This window comes from Sitophilus oryzae, unplaced genomic scaffold (assembly GCF_002938485.1).
Source record: "Sitophilus oryzae breed Bouriz unplaced genomic scaffold, Soryzae_2.0 scaffold_1060_pilon_pilon, whole genome shotgun sequence".
Taxonomy (NCBI): domain Eukaryota; kingdom Metazoa; phylum Arthropoda; class Insecta; order Coleoptera; family Curculionidae; genus Sitophilus; species Sitophilus oryzae.
In genome coordinates, this window is record NW_022145683.1 from 139,813 (window position 1) to 152,417 (window position 12,605).

General features: G+C 30.9%; 1 protein-coding gene across 1 annotated transcript in view; it reads left to right on the forward strand.

Moving 5' to 3' along the window:
- LOC115877216 overlaps nt 1-11,131 on the forward strand; it is a 109,771-nt gene extending 98,640 nt beyond the window's left edge. Inside the window, exon 4 of the mRNA XM_030893378.1 lies at nt 10,793-11,131. Coding sequence (XP_030749238.1) covers nt 10,793-10,932 — 140 coding nt within the window. The 3' untranslated portion in view covers nt 10,933-11,131. The remainder of the gene's footprint in view (nt 1-10,792) is intronic.
- The last annotated feature ends 1,474 nt before the right edge of the window (nt 11,132-12,605 follow it).

Genomic DNA, 12,605 nt, shown 5'->3' on the forward strand with positions numbered 1-12,605 from the left:
TGGCATACAGGTTGATTCTAGGGTGTAGAGGTTCGATAAGAAGGGATTTTTCGAAATTCCAGTTCCAAGGAGGTGAAACCACCCCTCAAATATTACAATATTTTTTATTTAAAAAACGGTCAAGTTTCCGAAAAAACGCTTAAACATGTATATTTTATTTTGTTTTTTACATATTTTAAGATTTTTTAAAAATGTATACAGGGTGTTCCGAAAAATCTGGTCATTGATTAATCACGATCCTGCTTAAAGCGCTTGACGTAAAAAGCTGATTTTTGGAAAACGGATAGACTTTAGGGTGTAGAGGTTCGATAAGAAAAGATTTTTTGTACATTCTAAGGGGGTGAAACTACCCCTTAAATATTAAAATATTTTTTATTTAAAAACCGGTGAGTTTTTCGGAAAAACTCTTAAACACGTATATTTTATTTTGTTGTTTTACATATTTTAAGATTTTTTAAAAATTTATACAGGGTGTTTCATAAAATATCCTTTCGGACCTTTTTAAAAAAATTAATTTTATTTTTCAGAAACTATTTGAGACAGAGTTTACCAAAAATGCTTTTTATATCTACTAGTGGGTAAATGAATTTCTAGATATATTACGAATTTTCTTGGAACTTTAGTTTCGGAGATATACATTTAATCGGACATTTTTAAAAAAATTAATTTTATTTTTCAGAAACTATTAGGGACAGAGTTTACCAAAAATGCTTTTTATAACTACTAGCGGGTAAATGAATTTGTAGATATTACGAATTTTTTCGAAAGTTTACTTTCGGAGATATACATTTAATCGGACCTTTTTAAAAAAATTAATTTTATTTTTCAGAAACTATTAAGGACCATTGAGTAATTACGATTCTGCTTAAACTGCTTGACGTTTAAAGCTGATTTTTGGCAAACGGATTGACTGTGGGATCATAGATAAAAGACTTATACTATTAAATAGATAGGCAACTTATAATACATTTCAATTTTATTATACAAGGGCGCCTCTGGTAGATGGAGGAAGAAATACTAATGGAAGAGAGGGGTGCGGGGAAGGGGGGTTGTTTTAGTTAATTTAAAATAAATTTAGACATACATGTAAGAACACTTTGTGTGCTTTTAATTAGGTCGAACATATTATAAACGATAAATCAACTGAGTTAAAAGCATACAAAGTGTTCTTATATGTCGGATATTAATTAAAAAATATATTAAAAAGACTAGAAATAGTATATATTAAGTTGTTACAGTTATAATTTAATCTTTGGCGGTTTCAGCAAATAGCAGGCAGTTTTACATAATTTTCCTCCCTTTGAAGTGAATTGGAAACGGCTATATAATTTTGGTGTAGGCAAGATTCCCAGTTTGTTTCCGTTTGAGACCTGAAATAATAAAAACAAATTAAATTAGATGTACTCATCTGCTGATCATGCTAATATAACACAACGCGCGTCCTTAATTCCTTACATGCACCGTAATAAAATTAAATAACTGCTCAGCAGGTGGCATTTATTAGCAGTACTAATTTAAAAAATCTATAACTGTAAGTAGATATGTTTAATTTACTTACCATTGTATCCTTCGGAAACCAGGTGTACAACAATTAAACTCCATGATAAAAAATAATTAAGAGTCTATACAAAACACAAATTGTCCCACCATTTTTAAAAACATTGTCTAAAACAGAATACTGGCAAAAACTCTGAAGGAATTTAATTTTACAATAATTCGACAAATCAAAACGAAATCAAACCGTAAAATCACAACAAAAGCGTCTCTGAGTGACAGTTAAAAATCAAATTTTATTATTGTCAGATATTGACATTTGCATTGTTAATATTGACAGTTTTAATATTTTGCGCCTCTGCATCTTGGAGGAAAAACTATTTTTAATGAACCGTCATTTCCATTTAAGTTTCTCAGCCATGTGTGGGATGTAGAGGTTCGATAAGGAGGGGTTTCTCGAATCTCAAATTTCAAGACGGTGAAAACGCCCCTCAAATATTACAATATTTGTTATTTAAAAAACGGTTAGTCTTTCGCTAAAACGCTTGGACACGCATAAGTTATTTTGTTTTTTTACATATTTTGAAATTTTTTAAAAAATCATACAGGGTGTTCCAAAAAGTTGGGTAATTGATTAACCACGATTCTGTTTAAACTGCTTGACGTAAAAAGCTTATTTTTGGCAAACGGATTTTTCGAAAGTCAAATTCCAACGTGATGAAACTACCCCTCAAATATTACCAAGTTATATAATAATATCGCCATATTGTTTTTTCTCATGCTGACATAAATGTGAGAACATTTTATCCAGTTTGTATGTTAATGGAAATTCTTGCTTGCTTTATCATCATCATTACAAATGATTAATTTGACGCAAACGAAGTGGCGGGTACACGCTAAGTAATTATATAAAATATAAATAAAATTTATCTATTACTATCTATCTGCCTTTCCTCTACTAGGACATTTTTTCACGTGACGACACAGGTAATTTACTGTCGTAAAATTGGATCTGAACAATGCATGTGTTTGTATGTGTGTGTGGTGCAATGCGCTCGATGTGGGACGTGATTGTTTTAGTGACACGATGCAAAACCCTGCCATCGACTCAATATATTATAGTGGCTGACTCGCTGACAGACGACAAGCATAGCATACACCGTACGATCGAAAAAAAAACTTTGTCAAAGACGGCTGGGGAATGACGCTCGATTATAATTTTGGCGAGGTCAGTCTCTAGATGTCATTCTTTAACCCTTAACTGGTCCGGCGTCGTCTGACAGACTACGCCAAATAATTAACTCATTCTCATTAGTTACTGGGACCGCCCACATAATTGGCGTTCCAGCTAATCCTCCCCCTCTCGGTCAACTACTGATAGCCATATTTATGCCCAAACTGGATTAGTTTTTTAGAAGTTATGGCAGAAGTTACTTAAGTCGTAGTCTCTCAGACGACGCCGGACCGTTTGCGTAAGATTTTGTGTTTGACAAACTTTTGTAAAATATAGCCGGGCCTTCGAAAAGAGTGCGTTTAGGAGACTCTAGTTATGAAGAAACTCTATTAAAATGATATGATGAGGACTGTGACAGTGACAGTATGACAATCTGCCAGACAAATGCGTTTGACAATGTCCAATATTCCAAGAGAAATATACTTTACAATTGGTAGAATACTTGCAATTCCTGTACAACCAGAACACGTCCACGGAGATATTCTTATCCCAGAGTTCTTATCCTAGTTAAAGACAATGTTATGTCCTAGTTTAATTATTTTTAATGCCTAGAATGTACGAATCCATTTTGTAAAACATGTTCAGGAAAACAATGAACTTTGCCTCATGCTGTAACTAAAAACCTTTTCTTTAACTTTAGTTTTATAGTTTATTTTTTTTATATATAGTACTAAAAACATATTTCTGTATTGTAATCACTGTTAGTAATTTGGTTTAATTTTTTACAGATTAGTAAAAATCAAATTGTTTTTTTTTTCAAATTTATATGTATGTTATTTTATTTTGTACTATATTTTCTTAAAGTTTATATTAATTGAACCTATTTTTGTCTATATTAGTTGAATAATACATAATATAAGATATAATAAAATGAAAATTTGTTATTTTTTAGTTTTTGTGTGTTTTTTTCACTTTTTAGAAGACGTAGTTCCACAGACTACGCCGGACCGTTTATGATACATATCTATTACCGGACCAGTTAAGGGTTAAATATAAACACACAAAAAACTCTCTACCGAAATATATCATTTTCATAATATAGAGTTTATTACTTTAGAATAACTGAAATCAGTATTACATGAAAACATATTCCTGCTTTACATTCTAAACAGTGTAGGTATGAAATTAATCTAGTTTCAAATCTTGCTAGCATTCTCAGCTTATTCAACCATTTCCAATAATGGTGTAGTACTCTCTTTGTAGTTGAGCTCATTGTTGTCTATTGTTGGATAAGCGACTCAAGTTATCGCTGCTAATTTCCTAATATAATGGTTCCATCTCAGGTTTGGTCTTCCTCTAGTTTCCTTCTAAATCTCCTAATTCCTCGTGGGTATCATGCTGCAAATTTTGTGGTCCATTATTGTCCGTCCTTTTTGCCAGGTGTCTTACCTATTGCCACTTGAGTTATTACCACTTGAGGATTGATGACATCTATTATCTGGTTCTGTTGTCGTATGCACTCTCTTCTTTTACAGTCTTTCTTGGTTATTCCCAGCATATTTCGTTCCATTGAGCGTTGTGCGATCTGCAGTTTCCTTATAATGTCCGTTTTAAGTGTCCAGGTTTTGCATGCATAAGTCATGACACATTAGTCGAATGTTTTCTTTTTTAGATAAAGTGGCATTATAGATTTGAATATGATTGAGTTTCTTCCATAAGTACTCCATGCTGACTTAATTCTTCGGTTGATTTCTTGTAGTAGAGATCCCGAGCTGTGCATTAATTGTCCCAAATATCTATTCTATTCTATATTCTTCTACTATTTCCAGTTTTGTTGTTTGTAAAATGTCTTTTCTGTCTACTAGTTGGTTGTACATTACTTTAGTTTTTGTTAAATTTATTTTGAGACCTACTTTATTGCTGGCTGTATTTAGTTCGTTAATTTGTGTTTGTAGTTCTTCAGGATTATTGGCCATTAGGACTATGTCATCAGCGAATCTTAAATGGATAAGATATTCTCTATCTTTTCTTAATCCATTGTTAGTCCAGTCTAGTTGAAGGAAGATTTCTTCTAGTGTTGCTGTAAACAGCTTTGGGAATACTGCGTCTACCTGTTGTACTCCATTGCCAGTTGGATCTCTGTTTTTTTATATATCATAATTCTTGCTTTGACTTCTTTGTATATATTGGCAAAAGTTTCTATATAAGGCCTGTCAATACCTTGGTTCGCTAGGGCTTCTATTATTGCTTTAGGATATATCGAGTCGAAAGCCTTCTCAAAGTCTATAAAGGCTATGGGTAGTCAAAGTTCGTATTCTTTTGTTCGGCTGATAGATTGTCTTAGCGTATGTATGTTATTTACCAAACCAAATCGTGCTAAAGCCGCTTCTAAAGCCTGCTTGTTCTCGTGGTTGTGCAGCATCTAGTGTGTTTTGTATTCTGTTGTTTATTATTTTTGCGAATATCTTGTATGTTACGGGTAGTAGGCTTATTGGTCTATAGTTTCTGATGTCTTCTCTGCTGCCGTTCTTCCCACGAGAACACCTGGGGCGTCATCTTGTGGTAGGGAACTTGCTATATTTTACAAAAATCTTGCTATATTTTACAAAAATAAAATGGTATACTCCGGCAAGAAATTCTTGCGTTTATATGTTTAGAAAAATTTCTAGAATAAAAAACAGAAACGTGTTTTCATGTAATCTATTCTAAAGTTGAAAAACTGAAAATTATGCATTTCCGCAAAAAAAAATTGTGACTTTCAATTTCGAAAAGCCTCGGAAAAAGCCTTTCAAATACTAAATAAACAAATATTTCTTACATAACTGATTTTATCAAAACAAAAGTTGACCTGGAAACTTATATGGTGAAATTTTGATAAAATAATTTAGTACTCACTAAAAACACGGTATGTCGCTAGTGGTAGGAAAAATAATTTTTAGAGGTTACTAGTTTATTTGGTTGCCTGTGATATGCATATACAGGGTGTTTCCTAATTAATCTATAAAATAAAAAATCGTCAAAAAACGGCTTAAGGCGGGCTCTTAATAAGTATATTTATTTTTTTCTCGGCAACCGTTTGATGAACAACAAAAACTCAAAAGATCTATTTTGTTGAAAAAGGATGGCCAGTCAAGAAAAAAAATATATTTTCTTTAAAAAAGCAGTAGTGTACCATTTATGTTAAGCAAAATATCGATTTTTTTTTTATTTTTAACACCCTGTAGATCAGAAAGGAAGTACTTTAGACCCAATGGTTATATAAAAATTGTTTTAAGAACACATGCCGAATCACACCACAATTTTTTAGACTAATTAGAAAACACCCTGTATATTGTCAACTTGACAATGATTGTTGATAAATCAAAAAATACCTTTTCTGTGAAAAAAGCCCGATTTTCGCAGGAAAAATTTTGGTTTTTATTGAATTTGGACCTGCGTCTGCAAATACCGGTATGTTTTTTAATATTCTATCTATCTAAATTTTAAATGTCATAGTCAGAAATAGTTTTATTATTTATTAACTGTAAAAATGGTATACTTATAAGTTTTATCAAATATTGTGATTTACTTTCTACCTTGTAATCAAAATTTATATTTAATAAACTGTAAAATATATATATTCTTATGTTTTATTAAAGTTACTCTGATATTAATATATCAGTGTAACTTTAAAACTAAATCCTTTGAAATCAAATATAAACATAAAAAATATTTACACCAGAAAAGGCGAAGGCGCTGGGTTAAACGTAGTCTCTACTAAGAACACGGAGGGGCGCTTTGACCCAAAATTTTACTATTAAGTTTCATATCTATCTTAATAGAAGATTATTTTCTTTTATCTATGGCCAGACACTGCCTTCTAGCTGTGCTTCTAGCCAGTGATATTCTACTCAACATGTCATTTCATATCTTCCATCTCATTCGACTTTTATTCGGATCTATTGATTTAATCAACTTTGACAACTAACTAGTGTCATGCTAGTGTCACCTGAAACAAAGTTTACAGAGTTCTATCCTGAAATTAGTAAAAATATACTTTTTCTGCGACTAGCCTAGAAAATGCAGTTTGCAACACGGAAAACTCGATCTGAAATTGGCGTTTTGCAAACTGTTGTGTGCTTTAGGAAGGAGCATATCAAAAATCTTAGGTACACCGCGATGGGCCTCAAATATGGCCGACTTAAATTCCAGTTTATCAGTGCTGTTCTAATTTTATTTAAAAAATGTAAAACTATGATGTAGGGTAAACGTGGGGTAGACTCAATAATTTGTTATTTTATTTTACGTTGTGAATAAATGTTGGTAGTTATTAAAATTGTTATAAAAATATATAATTCTAATAAAAATAGATAAGTTATAATAAGTATTTATTAACACAAACATCAGATACGCTACTGAAGCAGGTAAGTCAAATTAACGTATCAAAATTCATTGACATCCTTATTCAAAGTTGACATCTGATCTTTGACAAGTAGTAAATAAAAGCTAAAATGCAGGAAAAATATATAATTTAGTTAATTTAAGTGAATTTCATAAATGATCTTACCACACGTGGTTTACCACACGTATGTATATTATATAGTCTAGACCTAGCTAGGCATATTCTTTGGTCTAGACTTACTAGCGAAAAGTTGTTCCATTATTTCACTCAATTTTTGCCGAGATCTACCGCACGCTACACAACCAACTATTTTAGAGTCTTTTTCGATAAATCACTGTTAATTTAAGTTCTGCCACAATTTCCATCTAGATTTACTACCTTTATACAATTATCAGTAGTAGAATAAATAATAAATAACATAAAATAAGCTTCGTAAAGACTGACCACAGACTGACAAATCCACAAAATTTCAAATTAAATTCAAATGTGTCAAATGAATCGTCAAACAGAACTGTCAAGGATCCCCACCCTAGAGAACTTTTTCCGCCCACCATGCATGAATACATGGATAGCATTATGCTCCTTCCTTAGTCTTCTTATTCAAAGGTTGTGTGCTAAGCAAAGGTCTTTGGCAAAGGTGCTAAGAATTTAGCGCACGACATATGTCATTTTGCACACGACATATGCCAATTTTAACATTTTTAACCTCTAATGTTGCCGTCAGAAAAGTGTCATCATTACATCGCAAATTATTTCACAAAACTAGCAAGAACATGGCAAAAACTGAGTGAGTCTGCTGCTAATTAGTAGTCGTGGAAAAAATAGTTAAAAAAACTCGTTCGAAAACTTCGACTTGTGGTCATCTGTCGAATTCGTGTGCAAAACGTCGTTTTCGAAACTCGTTGTTTAATATACTATTTTGTGCCTCTCCACAAAAATTGTATAATTTTTACTCGTAATAAAACAATATTGTGTTTTATTTCAAAACTATACATTTTACTCTACTTGTTTAATCGGACTTGCACACATTTTTATTATTTTATTCGTTCTAGTGTAGATTTACGAATTATTGCTTTATATCCAAAATCAACAACGGTTTTGTTATTTATTTTGCAAAAGAATATTTCGTTTGTAAATATCACGTTTCTATAGACTTCAAAAACATACTCTTTTGCAAAAATTAAAATTGCTAAAGCGCGCGAATTTAATAGAGTTACACGATAATCCGATTATGGCGTTTTGCTTTTTATTTTCTCAGTTTAAAAATGATTTTTAAATTTGAAACAACCGCAAGTATCGATCTATGAAAACTGTAGACGATTGAAAAGTTTATTTTGTACTAGACTGTTTCTATAGTAATTAGACAAAAATGGTAAAAAATTAATCACTTATAATACATTAACATTTCTATTTTTATTTTTTACTGAATTAATATAAGCTTATATCGTCTTGGTTGCGCTAACCATATACAGGGTGTTTCAAAAAACATGTGCTATCTCTAGGGGGGAGATTCCTCAAGTAAAAATAAGATTTATTTTTCATATCAACATAGGTTCGATTCTGCTTTGTTTCGTAGCTACAGGGTGTTAGCTACAGGTGTAGCTACAAAGTCTTAATAATTTTTCGATTTAATATAATTTTCTTCCAAGTACTTTTAGTGATTCGAATGAAATTTTGAGGGTAAAAGTTACTATAAATGCGACATATTTTAAAGCTAAAAAAGTATCGACATATTCACCAGGGACGTGCATATGGGTTATCAATGAAATATTTTTTTAAAAAAAGCATGTACGCCACTGACTTTTTTTCTCTTGTTAGCGAAATAGTGTAAGCAGTTTAATGCCGATTAAAACTTGTCTCTTGATATTTTGTCGATTTGGGCCTCCTTGATGAGATAAACGCAATTTTATTAATTTGCCTTGATACAAGTTTTATAGCAACCCTTTAAAAATTTTAAAACCATTAACTTGCAAAAGTATTAAATAAGTAATCATTGATTCCTAATCAAAAAATATGTAAAAAAGGTCCTTTAAATATTAGTATGGAAATGCATAGTTTTAGAGTTACAGGATGTTAAAACTTTTTAAAATTAGTTTTTTTGTAATTATCTTAAATACCATTATTTTTTTTATTTGAAATTGCTGTATGTTGGACTAATAGTAATAATATTTAATAATAAATTAAGTAAATAATTTTGTTTTTGTTTTAATTTTATAATTGTAATTAATAAAATTGCGTTTATCTCATCAAGGAGGTTGAATTGGAATTGGGATCAAGAGATAACTTTTAATTGGCATTAAACGGCCTACACAATTTTCATATCAAAGGAAAAAAAGTCAGTGTCGCAGATGTTTTTTTCTTAAAAAATATTCCAGTGATAACCCATATGCACGTTCTTGATGAATTTATTGACACTTTTTTAGCATTAAAATATGTAACACTTATAGTAACTTTTACCCCCAAAATTTCATTCCAATCACTAAAGTACTTATGAGAAAATTATAATAAATCGAAAGATTATTAAGACTTTAACACCCTGTAGCTACGAAACAAAGCAGAATCGGACCTATGTTGATATGAAAAATAGTCGTGTATTATTTTTACGTGAGGAAATTCCCAACGAGAGATTGCACATGTTTTTTGAAATATCCTGTATAGAGTTATAACTCCCTTGGGACATTATTAACAGGAATTAAGATGGCATAATTCCCTCTATCTTTTATAATGAAATACAATAGAGATTTTAGGTAATACTAATTTATATTATATTTAATAATTATTATTATAAAATGAAAGTGGATACTCGTGTAACTACAATAGTTACATTTTATCTCTCCTCGTATATCATACAGATGGGGACTTCATTTTTTTTAGTTTAAAAGTATGATAAAAAGTCAAATAATGTATCTACAAATTGGTTAAAAAATCGTCAAAATCGACCCACTAGAACAGAATTTATTGAACTTTAAAATTGAACGAAAATTTTACGGTGTTATAAATATATGCTAATATATTAACGAATTATGAAAAAAAACCAATATTAATGTTGCTGCTGGAGTATCTGCAAAAAAACAATAATAATGTGGTTTTTAAGTGACATTACAAAAACAATACACACTATTAAATAGTGTTTATTGTTATCTGTGAAATTTTCATAGATGTGTTGATTAGGATAAAAAGCAATGTCATGCTTCTAAAGCTAAAATTGCTGTGAATCGTTAATGTCTTCTTCTAAAGCGAATATCTCCAACAAAAATAAGCTGTTGAGATAAATCACAAAACAAACTACCGAGAAAAGATACACCTTGATAATAAAGTAGTTTTTAAGCCACTTACTTTATTTAACTATCCCACAGGGCGTTTCAAACTTTTGCCAAAATAACAACATTTTGTTTCTGCTTGTATATCATACAGATGGGGGCATTATTTTTTTAGTATAAAAGTATGGTAAAAAGGAAGTATGGTAAAAAGTCAAATAATTTAGCTACAAATTGTTTAAATAATCGTCAAAATCCACCCACTAGAACAGAATTTATTGAACTTTAAAATACATGAAAATCTTGCGGTCTAATTAATATATGGTAATCATATATTAACGAATTATGAAAAGAATCAATATTAATGCTAATTTATTATTATCCATTGGTTATTCTTTGAATAACGATTGTTTACCCTATAATTTCCGCGGTTCTCTCCATTTATTTATGGTATTGACTCGCGGTTTTTGTTTGTACATGTTACAGATAATTGGGACTGGAATTCCAGGACGTTCTGCTGCCAGGAGGACGGGTGCAACGCGGCTGAGGGACTGTGGCATTGGCACATCCCTATTTTGCTATTTGCCATGCCATTTTTCCACCTGATGGCCAGAAGCCTGCACTGAGAAGAGAAAAAGGAGACAAAACAATTTTAAATCTCAAATTCTCGTTTTTTTTTAAACATTTCTTTCTTCCTTATTTCCAATTAAATCCTTTATTTCTCTAAAGGGACAGAAGAGAGAATTATGCGGCTTTAAGCCAGAGTAATAAGTAACCATAGAGGAGTTCTTAAACATTTTTTATATCACCCGATGTGATATCAACTCGCAGCAATTAAATAGTAATTTAATTTAGTTATTTTATTTCAGTAAGATTAAAAATTGTATAAATTATTGTTTGTGTAATAATGCTTTATTTCTTTATTTAAATTTAAATGTTTCAAAAAAAGCAGGGGGCGACATGTTTCGGGACTTTTCGGAGAGAAAGGTTTTCAAAAAAAGCAGGGGCGACATGTTTGCGACATTTCGGAGAGAAAGGCTTCCCTCTTGAAAAGTTATACAATTTATAATTACAATGAGAGAGATGTGTGAATGTTAACAACTCTAACTAATTTTATTTCTTCCCAGTGGTGGTACTTCCTAGGTTGACGTTTGTCTTTCTGGGCCTGATGATGGGAATTGTTTAAGTCCCGAAACATGTCGCCCCCTGCTTTTTTTGAAGCATTTAAATTTAAATAAACATCTTAAAGATTGTTAGTTATTTGTCCCCTTACCCGCCTTCAGAGGTTTTACTTTGAAAATATTTTTATGTTTGAGGACCTCTATGTTTTCATATATCTCTGAGACTTTAACCCAAAACGAAAAAATTAAAGCCCGAACACGCTTTAAAAATTATATTTTCATTCAATTTCCATTCTACGGATTTCCGTTTTGTTCTGTAAAGTAATTTGAAAGGTTTTGTTTTAAGATTTTATTTTATTTTTTTCCCTGCGGGATGTTTTTGACGGATTTTAATTAATGCTAGTGGCATAATTCAAGAAAATATTCGTAGGATATTTATCACAATAAAAATATTCTAAATCCATCTGTAACACGCAAAATAATAGTGTAGAAGTGTCTTCCTTTAATACACTCACCGGCACGATAAACGAGTACCTTAAAATTTTGATGTATTTTAAAATTTTATATATTGTATTCTAGTGGACCAATTTTGATAATTTTTTAAGCATTATTTGACTTTTTAGTATCTCTTTTTAAGTTAGAAATTAAAGTTTCTGTCAGTTATACGAAGGATCACAAAATATTGTTATTTAGGTCAAAGTTTGGAATACCCTATGGAATATGTTGGTTGTTGACTAGGACCAAAGTTGTAGGTCTGTTGACTAGGACCAAAAGGCAAAGGCATGGTTTTAACGTAAAAATTACAAAAAAATATTAGTGTCTTCTTCAAAGGCGAATAACAAAAATAAAGCTTTAGAGATGAAGTAATTAGAACTTTCGAGAAAGAATGTACCTACATAATAAAATAATTTTTAATGAAAATCCTGTTAACATGTTCCACAGGGTGTTTCAAACTCATAACTATACCTCACCAATATAATAATATTTTGTTTTCCCTCGTATAATTGACAGATGGGAACATTTATTTATAATTTAGAAAGAGATAGTAAAAAATCAAATATCTTATACTCTGTTTTTTCCTCAGGTAAGATTTCGACAGACGATGACAGAAAAAAAGCAGATGACGTCCCATACCAATGTATTTATTTTACTAAAAAAAGTTTCGAATAATTTTTAAG